The sequence below is a fragment of the Panthera pardus genome, unplaced genomic scaffold (assembly GCF_024362965.1).
Source record: "Panthera pardus isolate Hobbes unplaced genomic scaffold, ASM2436296v1 HiC_scaffold_11, whole genome shotgun sequence".
Classification (NCBI taxonomy): Eukaryota; Metazoa; Chordata; class Mammalia; order Carnivora; family Felidae; genus Panthera; species Panthera pardus.
The window spans coordinates 88,157,090-88,172,339 of record NW_026526666.1 but is presented as its reverse complement, the minus strand read 5'-3'; the positions used below and the strand labels follow the sequence as shown (position 1 = coordinate 88,172,339).

The 15,250-nt window shown below is 60.5% G+C and overlaps 1 protein-coding gene across 2 annotated transcripts in view; it reads right to left on the bottom strand.

Moving 5' to 3' along the window:
- Positions 1-3,531: 3,531 nt before the first annotated feature.
- The window catches only part of RUNX3 (RUNX family transcription factor 3), a 59,732-nt gene continuing 48,013 nt past the window's right edge, over positions 3,532-15,250 (bottom strand). For both annotated transcript variants that reach the window (XM_053898792.1, XM_053898794.1), the window contains 2 exons: positions 11,180-11,338; positions 3,532-6,547 (listed from right to left, as the gene is read on the bottom strand). In XM_053898792.1, the coding sequence (XP_053754767.1) occupies positions 6,024-6,547; positions 11,180-11,338 (683 nt within the window). In that variant the 3' untranslated portion in view covers positions 3,532-6,023. The remainder of the gene's footprint in view (positions 6,548-11,179; positions 11,339-15,250) is intronic.

The window sequence follows — 15,250 nt, the reverse complement described above, 5'->3', positions numbered from 1 at the left end:
GTTGTCATGAGGCAGGAGGACATAAGGCTTCACTGAAAACCTGTGGGGGGAGGGTCAAGTTGAGGGCTGGGCTGTTGTTAATGAATAGCTGGCAATACCAAGAATGATGATTGTGGACTATTATTGCAACCTTGCCTTTGGTGATTCCATCAGATGCGACGAACCCTGGGAAAGTGAGAAAAAGCTGAGGTTGGGGGCACCAGGGTGCCCCCTGTGACTTTAGTGCTAAAGGTGCCTTAGGAATGTGGAGCTCCTCCCCCGCCAAGGCCTTTTCCCTCCTTTGCCTGGACTGGTGCAGTAGGCTGTGAACGCGTCTCTGCCCCTGTAGGCAGCCCACATTCCATGCCACCAGGGCAACGTCCCCTGGAATGTGCTGCCACGCCTCGGCTTGGCTCCCCAGGGCTGCAGAACCAAATCCTAGCCCCTTGGATTGGCCTCCGGCCCCTGTAACCTGGGCCCTCTTGTCTCGCTATCCCGTCGCCGTTGCTAGACCTTCCCTGCCGCCACGGCCCTGTCCTTCAGGCCCGTGCACGTGTGGTGCCCTCTGCTTAGAAGGCCCACCTGCTGCTCCCTGCCAGGTGAATTTCCTGATCCCTCCATCTTGTCTCATCCCCACCATGTAGCCCATGGGCCACCGCACCTGTTTTCCTGTCTGTCAGCCCTAGGCCTCAAGAGCACGGCCGGGACTTATCTGCCTTTTCTTGCTGTCTGGCAGCCGATGGTGTGTCGGGCTGTGGGTCTGCGCTTGGCGAATGAGCGAATGAACTCTGGCCAAGGCCTTGCAGACATCAGGCCGAGAGAACAGAGTCGGGGGTGTGTGTGGCCCAAACAGCTGCCACCCATCAGGACACCCAACGAGGCCGCAACTGCTTCCAGCGGTCGGCGTGGGCACAAAGGAAGGGTGATTCCAGAAAGCTGGCTCTAGGGCTGATCCACTCCCCTGCGCCTGAAGGCTTCCTCCAGGCCGGGCTCAGGACAGGCTTTCTCTGCCGGTGAATATAAATATAGGAAACGGCACGAGTTTAGCAGCAAAACTAAAAATAGGAAGCCTGGAATCCGGCCCCCCAGGCTCCTGTAGCCGCCGGACCACACAGGTGTGCATGCGGATGTTGGGGGGTGCGGCCCCTCCCCCTGCCACCTCCCCAGACCTCGTGGGGAGGAATGGGGGGCACTCTGGGTTTCCACGAGGAACAGTTCATTCTTTCACGCTGGCCGCCCCCACCCCCGTTTGTCTGACAGCTCATTTCATTTACGGCCCCCAGATGAACCAACCCACTGAGGTCCCATTCCTTGCTCACGTGGCAAAGCGGGCGGGTGTCCGGTGTGGCTGGCAGCCGGCCCCTGGGCCACGCTGGGGGCACAGGGGCGCCTGTGTTTATGGGGTCTGCGTCCAGCCCCGCCCGTCCCCAGAATACCCGTGATGGCCCCACAGCTGTCTCCTCAGACCTCGGGCACACGTCACCATCTCCGGCCCCGTAAAACCCTGCCAGGACGTCCACCTCTCAGAAGAAAGGCCAAAGCCATCCCCATGGCCAGAATCCCAGCAGTTGCAGGACTGTTCGGAGGTGGGCGGTCGGTGCTCTGTCTGGGGACGTCAGCCCTCGGGAGGTGCCAAGCACAGCCCCGTGCCCACGAGGTCACCTCCGAGGCCTGCTCTCAGCCCATCGCCAGGCCCGCGGCAGGCTGTGGGGTGGCCGTGGGGCTGGTGAGACTGTAGGCACCGCGCAGCCCCGAACGACTCCTGGAGCCTCTAAAAGGGAATCCTGGAGGCCAAGGGTGTCCCAGACTCTGGGACAAAATGGCCTCCTCCAGTTGGACAGGCCGCTTCACGTTCTAAGCTCCTGATGGTGCCTCAGGGGAGGTGGGGGCGCCTGACCGGGGCTCCAGGACGCTGGGGTTGCCGAACTAGGTTTGTCAACCTTTCCTTCAAGCTGTGTAAACCCCTGTCCCAAAGCAGGGCCTTTGGGGATCACGGGACCTGTGATTCCACTGTGCACTCGACACAGTGTGTGCTCAGGTACTCTTTGAATTAAAAAAAGGAAGCTCAGAGGGGGGACAGGGACCTCCCACTGCCACATAGCTGAAGGGGGTCGGTAAGCAAATCCTTCTTCCCACGAAGACATTTCCCAGGCCCTTCTGAAGATGAACCTTCCACGGGTAGGAAGCTCCTTGGAACAACTACCCTGAGGGGACCGTCTGTGCGACCCATCTGCTGCCACCTGCAGGCCACTGTGGTTACTGCAGCGCTTTCCACACAGCCCTCAAACCCTGGGACCCCTGGGGGGGGGGGGGGGTGGCAGGAGGGTTAAGTCCAGGACTTCTTCCTGCCTCAGTTTCCCGCCTGGGTGCACTGGTCTGTGCCTGCTGGGTGAAGGTGTGGAGCTTTGCATCAGGGGCTCTGGAGGCCACAGCTCCTCTCCCATCAGCTGTGGCCCCAGTGTGGCTGGTGGGGAGGGGCTTGAACTGTGGTCCCCTCATAATCTCCATCCTTCCCTACAAAGTGACCCAAACAAGTGCATCTATGGAAGCAGAGCCTTGGCCTGTAGACGCTGCTTCAGGCCCAGCCCCGTTCATCCCGGGCAGACGCGGCTGGGAGCACGCTCACAGAGAAATTCTGCAGCGGTGGCTGGGGCTGCTGGGAGACGACCTGCCACCCCCTGGAGCCCAGGGGGTGCTGCAGGGCAGGGGGCTGGGATCAAGGCTTTTGGCCGAGGAAATGGAAACTTCCTGTCGGGTGTTGGGTTTCAGGCAGACCGACCTAACGGAACGGGGGCAAAGCCTTGGGATTAGTTTTGAAGTATTTCCATTAGAAAATCGGGTCGGTTTGATGAAAATTCCCCTCCACAAGTCCCACCTGGACGGGCACAGGGGGCCAGGCCCTTTTGCCGGCAGGGACCAAGTCAGGTCCACGTGCAGTCACGCCCACAGCCCCCGTCGTCAGCCACAAACAACTCTGGGGAGACGTGGAGCCAGTGACACCCCCTCTTTGCACCTTAGTTGTGCCATCTGCAAACCGGGGGAGCTGATGCAGCTGCCTGCTCTGTAGTTGTGATTGTGGCTAAACTGCCCCCGTTCTAGCAAACACAGGTCCCAGCGCGGGCTCTCACTGAGGCTGTTTCACCTCCTCCCCCCACCCCCCCCCCCCCCGCCCCCCGCCGCCCCTGCCCCACTCTGGGGAGCGAGAGCCACATGGGGTACACTGCTACTACTTGTGAAAAGTCACAGGCCACTTGTGAAGGGGAGAGAGGTGGTGGCATCGTAAGGGCTTGATGTCCCTCTGGGGTGCCAGCCACGCCAGGAAGGGGCCTCACCAGCTGCACTTGCCCAGGGTGGTCTCTGTGGTCATTACTGATGGAGCTGGATGCAGGGAGGCCAAGGCGCTGGGTGCGGGGGCGGGGGGGGGGGCCTCCAAGGCAGGGGGTTTAGCCCTATTCCTGTCCCCAGGCCCCGCCCTGTTCCTCCTTGGCCATGGTGGGAGGTCCCCCCACCCCCGGCCCCCGTACACGCAGCCCTAGAAGTCTGGCATTGGGATCCTTCAACACGTCTCCGAGTTATATTATGGTAACAAATCAGTCAAAATTCCATTTTACAGTTAAATAGGACAGAAGACAGACAGTTTACTGTACAAGCAAGTTGTGCATTGAAAACAAACACATCAAGCAAATTATAGTGCAAAGCAGTTTCCACCCCTCCCCACCCTCTTCCCGGCTCCGGGATGGATTTACTGAAGATAGGTGTGTGGCAGAGGTATTAACACCTCGACGTGACAATATGTCACAAAGGATCTGTACCCGCCACCAACAGGCTTACAGTAACGTGGTATCACAACCCCTCGGTTTCCTTGTGCTTTCTCAATCAGTGTGTTTGCCTAATACAACTTTAAAGCAGCCTCGTAAATAAGGACCCATTTTTAGCAGCCCCTGCTCTCTGTACCCACTATGGGCCTTAGAGTCGGACTCGGCATGGCTATCATCGCTTTTAGTCAGGGGGCGGGAGGGGGGATCAATTTATTTCCTGTCTCTGCCCCTACCAGGGCTTGGCTATCAGGAAGGGCTAGTAATCCAGAGTGGGGCTACAAAGTGCTGGGCGCTGGGAACCCAAGGGTGCCTCCCCCTGCGGGCCTGGGGGCCGGTCTGTAACCACAGAGGACAGGAGCGAGCAAGGTCCAAGGGGGATGGGTCTGTAGCTGCTTCCTGAGAAGGGGTGGAGAGCCCCCCTGGGTGTAGGGAGTCAGCAGGACACCCCCCGCAGCCATCGTCAAGAGATGGGACACTGCTTTTTCCAGTGAGGACAGGACGAAAGAAACTGCAGCAGGGGAGGTCTGAGTAAGGTTACCAGAAGGACTTCCTAACTTGCCGGAGTGTGTATCCGGTGTGCATCATCTGGCTGCTGTTACAGGTCGGGGGCGGTACGGCAGGCCGAGAGCAATTACAGAGACGACAGCTAAGGAGGGGAGATTGTCACATCCACAGAGGATGTGGCTGAAACTGACGAGAAACCACACGCTGTCTAGCCCTTAAGGGTTTTCTTGTCCTTTTCCATTTACGCCTTTTTAGAATTAAACTCAGACATGAGACTCTATGCAGCCTGAACCCCGAGGCTTCCCCATTTGCAAGCTAAAGGGGCGATACTGCACCTCTGAGCCCAGGGGGTGCTGAGCTGAGGCTGCTGGGCCCTTTATGGCTCTTCTGTCTCGCCATCACGCGGCCACGGCTCTCCACCCCTACAAATGTCTACGAGCCACGGATGTGAATTCCAGCATCACCTGGGTTTCCCTCTGGTCCCCACCAACGTGGGCCTTTGGTGGAAGTCGGTGGGACGCTTGCTGGAGGAGCATGGCCTCTGGGGGAGGTGTGGAGGGCTTAACAGTTCCACACTCTCAGAAGGCAGAGGGGATGTTGTTCGCTACGACAGGGCTTTACCCGTGACAGACAGTGTGTCTGAAAACATTCGAGGCTTCTTTCTCTAAAATCAGCTTTCGAAACTGGTTTTTGTTCCAGACCGCTTTTGGAGCACAGACTAAAGACGGAGAGCTGTCAGAGGCTCTGGCCGGGCCTGCCCACAAGGCTGGGGGCTGGGGGCGCACAGCTTGGCTGGACCTACGTGGGACAGGACGCTGAAATCCGGACCCACGACCTCTCACCCAGTGTCTTCTGCTAGGACCTTTCTGGTCCCTGCGCTCTCTCCAAAAATGGCAATTTCGAGACCAGCCTAGAGGGAAGGGGGGATCCCTGGCCCTTCACCAAGAGAACAGAGGGTGAATGCCTTGGGCTGGTAAAGTGCATGGAGGACCTGCCTGCAGGTGTCTTTCCTGGTTTTAGGGACCTGCTGCCATTGGCTAGTCTACTCTGGGCCTGGGACCCACAGACAGCTGGGGAGGCGGGGGGTGGCTTTGGGCTGCTGGGAACTCTAGGGAAGCAGAGCTGGGTGGAGAGCTGGCTCGGGGGTCTTATCATCTCATCTCTGCCAGCGATTTCCTGGGCCGCTCGGTGGGTCCCTTCCCCATGTATACAATGAGGAGAAACCCTCTGAGGGGTGGGGAGGCCTTCCAATTCTGACTCAGTTTGTATGAACGTGGAGGGAGGGCTGGGGATCTCTGAGGAAGGTGGGGTGGGGCCAAGCCATGCGGGCAAACGTCACCTCTGTCTGGAACAGAGATGGTCTCTGCCCCAGGGGACCTGGGCCCTGTGACAGCACCGGGCGTAGCTGGGGACAGCTAGGTCATTCCGGGGGAGGCGGCAGGAGACTTTCCCCACGTGGGGTGAGATGATGAGGATCTGGGCCGGGGGCAGTGACCTGAGGGAGGTCCCTGCCTGTCTGTACAACGGCGTGGCTGGACTAGATGCTCTCGGAGCCACCTGCCGGCTCTGGAGCCCAGGATTCGCGGACCCCGGGCCCATGACCGGCCCGGAGCGTTAAGTCTCATTCCCGTCCGGGGCCTCAGAGCTGCGCCGGCCACTTGTCGGGAAGGTTCGTGGGGCCCCTGCCTCCGTCGGGAGCAGTGGGCTCTGACCCCGGGGCGGTCAGTAGGGCCGCCACACGGCCTCGTCCACGCGGCCCGGCGTGCTCAGGGCGGTGGGGGAGTTGCTGTGGCTGCCGTCCGCCTCCACGCTGTCGCTCTGGCCGCCCAGGCTGGGGTTCATGAGGTTGCCGGCGGCGACGGAGGCGCCGCTGGGGCAGGAGGCCAGCATGCGGGTGGGGGAGCGGTCGCCCCCGCTGCCGGCCACCATGGAGAACTGGTAGGAGCCCGAGGACGCGCCGTAGTAGAGGTGGTAGGGGGACGGGTTGGCCTGGAAAGGGCCGCTCTGGTTCTGCGGGGCCCCCGGGTAGGGCGGCGGGAGGTAGGTGTGGTGGAAGCGGCTGGTGGCCGGCACGCTGGCCACGCTGAGGCTGCCCGAGGGTGTGGCGCTGTAGGGGAAGGCGGCCGACATGGCCCCCGGGTAATGCATCCTGGGGTCGGGGAAGCGGCTCTCGGTGAAGGTCTGCAGCGCCGGGAAGGAGCGGTCGAACTGGCGGGGGTCGGAGAAAGGGTTCAGGTCCGAGGTGCCTGGGGGACAGCAAGGGGGACAGTCAGTCGCAGCCTGACACCACCCCAGAGGCTTGCGGCGCACGGGCCCTTCGCGGAGCCCCTGCTTCTAGATCTGCCCCCGCTCTCACTGCCCTGGGCTGCTCGTGGGCCGGCCCCGGCAGGGAGGCGGGCGCGAGCAGGTGCCCGGGCCACAGGCTGCCCCGGGGGCCTCCCTGGGCGGGCGGAGAGCGGGGAGGGCTTTTCTTTCTCCTCGCGGAGTTCTCTTCACAGCCCAGCTGCAGAGGCCTGCCGAGGGGGTGAAGGTGGCCCCCACCTGGGGAAGCGGCTTCCGCCTTCCTCCCTCCCTGTCAATAGCTGGTAAGACCGTGGGTGTGCAGTCTCCAATGACGCTCTGAGCTTGGGAGCTGGGGCTTGCTTTTACAGATAAGGAAACTGAGGCAGAGAGAGAGAGAGAGAGAGAGAGAGATTGATTTTCCTGACGTGGCGCAGAAAGGACTAGAACTCCTCGCGAGGCCGCTGCTTCCCGCTCTCTGCTGCTGGGTGTGCCAACCTCTCCTGCCCAGGTGGGGCTGGTTAGCTTACCTGAGCTCCCACCGGTGTGTGTGTGGGGGGGGGAGGGGCGGGGCTGGGTCCCCAGCAGCTGTCTGTCCCCCACCCTCACGTCCCTCACCCCGGGCCTGTGTCTGCAGGGCTGTCCTGTAGGCCGGAGCGGACTGAAGGCCAGACAATGATGAGATGCCACCCTCCCTGCCTCAGCAGCAAAGCGAGATGGCAGCCAGAGGGGCTTAGCGGCCTGGACCCTGCCTTAACCTGGAGAGACCCAGCCCAGGCACTGCGCTAGCTCCCTCGAGGATGGCTCCCCGCTAGACTCTGAGACAAGGGCATCTCAGCCTCTGCCCCCTACTCTTAGAGTCACAGACCCGCCAAACCTCAGCATTCAAAGGGGCTTCAGGACTGAGTCTAATCCCTTCAGTCGGAAAACTCAGGCTCAGAGAGGGTGAGGCACTTGCCCAAGGGTCACACAGCACATTAGACCTGGCGCAGAATCCTAGAGTTCGGGTTCTGAGCCCTGACAGGTGTCTGATAGGCAGGCAGCTGTCCCATCTCTGAGGCAGCACAGCACCTGTCCTGGGTCTGACACTTAGTAGCTGTGTGTCCTTGGGCAGGACACTTAACCTCCCTGTGCATCAGTCTTCCTACATGAAAAATAGAGACAATAATAGCTCCTGGAGTTAATACATGGAAAGTGCACAGACCGGACGCAGAGCAGAGGCCCGAGGAGGGTTGCTTCAGTAGCTGTGACCCTCTGTGGCTCTGAGCACCCAGGAGAACTGGCCACTCCAGGGGCTGCAGAGATAAGGCCCTCCCCCTGGTCCTTCCTTGTACCCTGGCCGAGGGGGTAACTCTGGACAGCAGCAGAGAGGTGGGTGAGCCCCTGGCAGTGGTCCTGAGGGCAAGTCTGTCTGGTCCCCATCCCTCTATGCCACCCACCAATGAGGACTCAGGAGGAGACCAGTCGCTGTCACCCGGCCAGCTCTAGGTGGCCACTGCCTGCTCTGAGGACGGAGAGCTGCGGGTGCCCTCGCGCCTCTTGATTCCCCAGATCTGCCCGACATGCCATGTGACGTCAGGTGAGGCCCGTAACTTCTCAGGGCTTTGGGGTCTTCCTGACTCCATTGGGGAGAGCTGCCTTAGCAGCGGGCTCTGATTCTACGTCCTGGCTGTGAATCAGAAGGGAACAGTGCTCCCAGGCTCGAGGTAGGTGGATGTGGGGACAAGGGTCCGGATGACTGCAGCCTTCTGGAACATTCTAACAGGTCCCTCGGCTGGTCAGTGCTGCCTTGAAATGTAAGGGGCCAGAGGTGCCTGGGTCCCCACCCTCGTCCCAGAATGCCAGTGCAGAAGGCCCTGTCGGCAGTGCCTGGCACCCTGAGCAGAGCCAAATGTGAGGCTGACACCTCGACTCTGAGCCCAGGAAGTGAGTGGTGCCCACCTGATGGGAGCCGCATTCTCCAAACAAAGGGAACCCGAGCAGGGGCCCCAGGATGTGACAGTAGGGCTGCAGCCCAGGACACACAAGGCTGTGCAAGGTGGCCCCGGGTCCGGTGCGTGTGGCCTGTGGAGACCACGTGGCCCTCAGAGTTGCCTGGCCTGCCACTGTCCTCTCCTGCCTCCTTCCCGGAGCGGTGGGGGAAGCGTCTGCCCTCAGCACCCCTGTGGCTGCTGCCCCCCCCACCCCACCCCCAGCCCAGTAGCCCCAGGAAACCGGAGCTGGCCAGCTGTGGAGCAGCCAATCCCAACACTGGAAGGAAATGTTTATTTTCTTCTCCAAATTGCCCCAGCTGCTGCATGGTGGCTGAATGAGCCCTTTGAGCTGTGAGAAGCCCCCACTGTGGGCCCACAGCTGAGGGGGCCGGGGGCTGGGGTATGGAGGGCTGGGGGCCTCGGCACTGCTTGCTAGTGACCAAAGCCAGGGGGGTCAAAGGGCACAAGGGGCATCAAGAGAAGCGGTTGGCGGGGGGGGGGTTCCTGAAAATGATCCCAGGGTAGATTCTGCAGGCAGAGGCTCATCCCACCAGAGGGGGAACACCAATGAAGGGGCCCCAAATCTAGCCCTGCTGACACCCCTCTGCAGCCGGTACTTTCTTCCTCCCACATTACAGATGAGAACACCGAGGTTCAGACAGGTGAAGGACTTTGCCTAAGATCACGACCGAAGCCTGGCACAGCCCGATTCCTAGCCAGGTCCACCTGACTGCAAAGTTCATGCTCCTTTCCTGGTCCCGGTCATCAAGGGCCCTTCCTTCCACTCCAGAGAGGACAAGCCCGTGGATGGGGAGAGCTGGCTGGGGCAGACGGCCACAAAAGGCTGCTGTGGATGATTAGGGAGGGGCTGGGGGCCCTGCTTCAGGATGCAGTAGAAGGGGAAGGACCGGCTCAGCCCTGCCCCAGAGTGCAGGTAGGGGTTCTGGCCTGGCCCTCAGGCTCCTGTAGCCACATCCACACAACTGTGGCAGCGCGGAGGGAGGCTTTCCTTCCACAGGAGCTGCTGGACAGGAAGCCACTGTTTACTCTCACCTTCTAGATTCCGGGGCTCCCTGGGCCCCAGCTCTGCCTGTAGCAGGGAAAGGCCTAGAGTGTTAGGCTACTGTACCTTGACAAGTGCTGGCCTGTGGGAAATGGAAGCGTGCACAGCTTTGGGCAGGGGTGGGCCATGAGCCCAGAGAGCAGAGTACCTCCCACTGGTTCTTGAGGTCAGACCCTTGTGCGGCAGCCCCCTGGGCTCAAGAACTACTAAGTGTCTCAAACTCACCAGCCCATGGGTCTTTCCCCACCCTGGGGGCTCAGTAGGGCCAAGGGTGGAAGCTTCCCACACCAGAATAGAAGGGACCATCTCTTCACCCCGAGGGACTATCATAAGTCCCCCTGCCACTGCATCATGCCTGGCGGCAAGGTCTCTCTTAGTGGAGAGCCCCAGGAAGCCCTCATATCAGCCTAGAGCATGGAGAAGGCAGTCAGTTTGTGCCCCTACCCAGGCTCTTCCTGCTTGGGGCCCCCTTGTCTGTGCCCTCAGAAGTGCAGGAAGCTCCTGGGGGTAGGTGCAGTGGGGCCCTTGGACCTGGTCAAAGGTCCAAAGTTTTGGGCTCTGTGACCCAAGAGTGGCCCTTAATCTCTTAAGCCTCAACTCGCTCATCTGCCAGATGGGTTCTAAGCAGGCCGAGAAAGAACAGTCACCCACATCAAGCAGCAGCAGCTGGCCCTCCCGCCTCTGTCCAGCACTGCTGACCAGGGCTCTCGGCCTCTGCCTGGCCAGGGGCCAGCCTCGCACGGTCCTCTGTGCCCCGACCCGCTTGCTGAGTGGGCCCGGAGTGCAGAGTAAATACTCACCACCCAGCCACTTAATGGGCACCTGCCATGTGCCAGGCATCCTGTCTGCTCTGCAAGGCCCCATCGTGCCTGCTGTGTCCACCCAGGCAATGGGGACAGAGACACGGACTGGGGCTTGGGCCTAGATGCCTCCCTCCTCTTCTGTTTGGAGGAACTCCCTGGGGCGGGGAGGGGGTTGGGGGAAGGGAGGGCTTTCCCCACGGGGTGCTGTGTGTTTCCGGGGCTACCACATCACTTTGCTGTTTACGAAGGTTGTCTGAGTGCAGCCCTGGCATTTGAACATCTGACGCCCCGGGGCTGAGGCAGCCACCACTGCCCCTCTTTCAGACGACACAGCAGAGGCTCCGGCGGGGGCCACTGGGACTGGTCTGTCAGAGGCTCCTTAGACAAGTCGTGCCCCAATTTTAATGGGTACACACACGGTGGGATTAATGCCCATCTCCCTCAAGGGACAGGGAGTTCCTGGAGGGCAGGGACCATGTCTATTCATGCTGACCCCCCAGGCACGGCACATGACCCGTGGTGGGTGTCAGTAAGCGTCTGCTGAATGAAAGAAGCGTCTGCTGAACGAACGAAGGGCCCAGCCCAGGTCGGGGCACATCCCTAGGAAACACCTGTAGGAGCAAATGAGCACCAGCGACCTCCTCCAAAAAACAAGGCGGTGCAGTGAATGACCTTCAAATGAGCTTTCGGTCCGGAGGCGCAGGACCACGCCCCGGCCCCCCGTCCGCCTCCCCACTGCCCTCCCCGCCCGTGCCGCACCTTGGATGGGGGTCTGGGCCTGGCTGCTGAAGTGGCTGGCGGTGCTGATGGAACCGCGGGGACTGGGCGCGCTGGGCGTCACACGCATGCGCAGTCGTTCCAGGTCCCCGAAGCGATCGGGGAACGCCTTGGTCTGGTCCTCCAGCTTCTGCCGGTGCCCTGCAAAGCATTGGTGGGGGGGGGGGGGGGTGGGGGTGGGGAGGAAGCCCGTCAGCAGCTGGTTCCTGAGAATCTCAGGGGGACGGAAATGCCTCACTCTGCTTGGGGGGGGGGGGGGGGTGCGGTTCTCCCTGACACCTCTGCAGGGACAATCCTCAGCTTACTACCAACCTCTTTTCTGAGGTTCCCCAGAGACCTCGTGCACAGAGAACGGTCATTATGGGCTGCCCTGGGGCTGCCGTGATGGCCCGCCTCACCCCTACCTGCTGGAGCAGGCGTATGTGCTCCTCTACCTGGCCCGCCTCACCCCTACCTGCTGGAGTAGGCATACGTGTTCTTCCACTTGAACCTCAACAGCCCACTGTGCAGCACATGCGTAAACTGAAGCAGCAGCCATGTGAAATGGCTCAGGTGGGCTCCCGTGGGCGTGAGGGAGAGAGCCCCCGGGGCGGGGGGTGCTGCCACCCTTTACCTCCCCACCCCCCCTGCAAGAATAATTGGCCCTGGCCTGGGACAGCTGGCTGCTAGCCCTCAGCCATCCCGAGACCCCCCAGCACAGCCCTTGTCCTCGCCGGGCCCCAGACAGAAGGGAAAATTCACCGGGGCGTGTGGAGGAGGCATGGGGAGGGCCCGAACTCCCACCTCTGAATGGGAGCTGGGGACAGGGGACCGGGGCACCTGGCTTGGGGCATTACACACGGAGAGACTGCTAGCATCTGCCACCACTTCTCTGCCACAGCCCACCCGGGGAAGGGCCCCAGCCTCGTCTCCTAGGCCCCGGAGGTGCGGGCAGGGCTGGGGTGGCCGTGCGCCTGCCTCTGTGCAGCTGGCTGAGGGCTCCCCACATGGCTTCTTGAATGACATCAGGCTCGTGGGGACCACCCCTCCCCTGCCACACCACATTTTCAACTATTCATTTTCCATTTCATAAGCAACACATGAATCTCTACAAAAACAAACACACTGCAGAATTACAGATAAGGCTAATGACTCCTTCGACCCACCCTGAACCCCTCCCCAGAAATCTCCATGTGATCAGTTTGGGGGGTCTTTCTTTCCAGCCTCTTTTTGGTTTCACATGCATGGAAAACACAGAGCAAGTTTCTCCCAAGAACCTCTGGAGTGGTCTCAGGCTGGTTTATCATTCTGTAACTCGCTCTTCCAGCCAGGTGGACCACCTGTCTCCTGACCTGGAAAATGGGGGGAGTAACCCAGCCCCACAGCTCCTGCTGAACCTCGGGGGGCCTCCTTGGGGCTCGGTGGGGGCTCAGCAAGTACGAGGAGGGCTGATCACTATGGCAGCAGATGTCCCTTGTTCCTGGTGGTCACAGCCCCTGGTGGCTGCCACTGGCTCAGCCAGTCCTCTAGGATGCTTAGGTCGTTTTGAAATTTTCTCCACTCTCCTTCACATGCAATGTCCCTGTCGCGGCCCAGAAACATCCCTATTCACACCTCTTTGTGTCTGGGGATCTCTCCAGCGCACAGACACTGGCATGGGCTGATCAGTCAGACACTAGCCGTGAGCCTAACACCCGAGGCTGGCCTATTCCACTCCAATCAACCCTGAGGGAGGAGGCCAGGCCAGGCAGGGAGGCTAGGTTCTCTTTTTTACCAAGAGAATTGCAGCTCAGAGAGGCGAAGAGGCTTGTCTGCAGTCACACAGTGAGGAAGAGGGAACGATGTTTTGGATCTGGGACGCCTTGGAGAAGAAGCATGGGGAGGGGCTGAGGGAGAGGGAAGGCTTGCCTGAGTCCTCGGGTCTGCAGGGGCATGCCGAGTTTTCTAGATTGACAAGGAGAGAAGAAGAGGGAAGTAGGTAGGAAGTAAAACAGAACTCCTCACCATCCTTCCTGAGGCCTGGAAAATGGCATCCTGGGGGCCTGAAAAAGCATGAAATGACTGTTGACCTCCCTTGGGAATGAGGGGACAGAGTTGGAGGCCTCAGAACAGGTTTGACTTCTGATTTTCAAAATGGGGATGCAACGGATTCTGGCACCAGACGCCCAGGCTCCCTGCACACCCCTGCCTCACACGGACATCTGAGGGCTCTTGGGGAAGAACTTGGAGTCCTGGGAGCCACAGTGGGCTCGGCAAGTCACCAAGGAGCCGGGAACCCCCCTTCTCCTCCCAGGAGGCCCCAGGCCTGGAGCCCAAGGGACATTTGTCTGCCGCGGCCTCCCAGGACCTTTGGCAAGGGGGGAAATGTAGGCTGGGTAAGTTTAGCTGGAGCCAGGGCTACGGGCTCTGAGGCCTCTGGGGGCCGGCAGGCCGTGAATGAGGCACTCGGGGTGGGTGGGGAGTGAGGCGGACTGGAAGAGGGAGTCCTTTGCAGGAGGGGCAGTTGTCCCCCGGTCCAGCCGACGGGTGCCCTCGTGGGGGTGGACCCAGTGTTGCCAGACCCACCAGTCTGGCAGGAGAACAATAAACTTGCTTTTATGTGAAATCTCCCATGCTTTCTATGCTGGCAATTCACTCCAATACCGAGAAACAAAACAAAACAAAACAAAGAAAAGGAAAGAAACATCCCAAACCAACTCGTAGGATGTGTCCTGCTCACACTGCCAGTTTACAGCCTCCAAGTTCGAGATTTCAGCGTCTGGTTGGTTGTGTAACCTTAGCCCCTGAGGACTGCTTCATGGCTACCCCTCAGGAGGTGGTCTCGAGGGGGCTGCCGCAGGGCTCGGCCCTGATAAGCCTCGGAAGAAATGTTGTTGCCGTTGCTGCTGCGGCCACTGAAGAACCAGCAGGGTGGTGTGGACAAGCTGGAGGGCAAATGAATTCAGAACGATCTCAACAGGCAGGAAGTCGGCCGGATAGACGTGGAGACTGCAGACTGACCTGACAGCAGCTTGGGTGTGAAGATTCTGGGTGTCTTAGTCGACCACAAGCTTGAAGTGAGCCAACGGGGGCTGCACAAAAACTCGTGCGATACGTCCGGCCTCCTGATGATCGCCATTGTGGAACGAAGCCCCGTTTCTGAGTCACGCTGTGTGCCCGGCATTTGCAGCTACTCTTGCGGCCCAGCGGAAGGAGGGCGGGGTTCACAGCCAGCCTGGGTTCGAGGTTGGGCCCAGCCACTTGTGCAGCTTGGTGGCCTCACTCAAGTCACACGCCCTTTCCCCCACCCCAAGCCGCAGTGTCCCCATGGTGGCCACACAAGGTCTATAAATGCCCTCCAGCTACATGGGTTACTTCTATACCCCAGCTCCTGCCAAGGGAGGGTGAGATTATCACCCCCACGTCAGAGATCAGGACACTGAGGCCACGACGGTAAGTGTGGGACAGAAAACAGGGACAGCAGAGCCAGCACTGGCGTGCAGACCCCTGAGACCAAGTCCCTTGACACTTTCCTTTTTGCTCCCACTGTACAGATGGGGCTACTGAGGCTTCCAGAGGAGATCTCTGCTATGTGGTCGGTTTGGGCTATAAGTCAGGTAATCTGGCCCCGAAGCATATACCCCACCACGCGCTGTGCTGCCGTCACAAAGGGCCCACCCCCTGGAGTGTGGGAGTTCTCACAGTGCTTTGGGAATTGCTTCCTTGTTGCTGGGGAACAAGGGAGGGGCAGGGGGAAGCTGAGGTGGCTCCGCGTGGCCCGGGCGCCGGAGAGTCTCAGAGCCACAGGGCCCCGGCCTTCACACTTGGAGCAGAACGGAACTTCCTGTGCCCGAGGAAAGATGGGCCCACAGAATAGACCTCTTTCATTTGGCCACCCACAGTGGGAGCCGGTGGTGGTGGGGGGGGGGGGGGTTGGCCTCGCTCACTCGGTCATCTGGGGCTCAGCCCTTTCACACCGTGCCTCAGTTTCCCCTCTGCACAGCTCGCTCACTGGGGCCCCTCTAAGCTTTGAGAGTCCCTGGCTTAAGATGACCACTACCGGTGGGAGCCACCGGCCATACTCGGGCCTCCAGA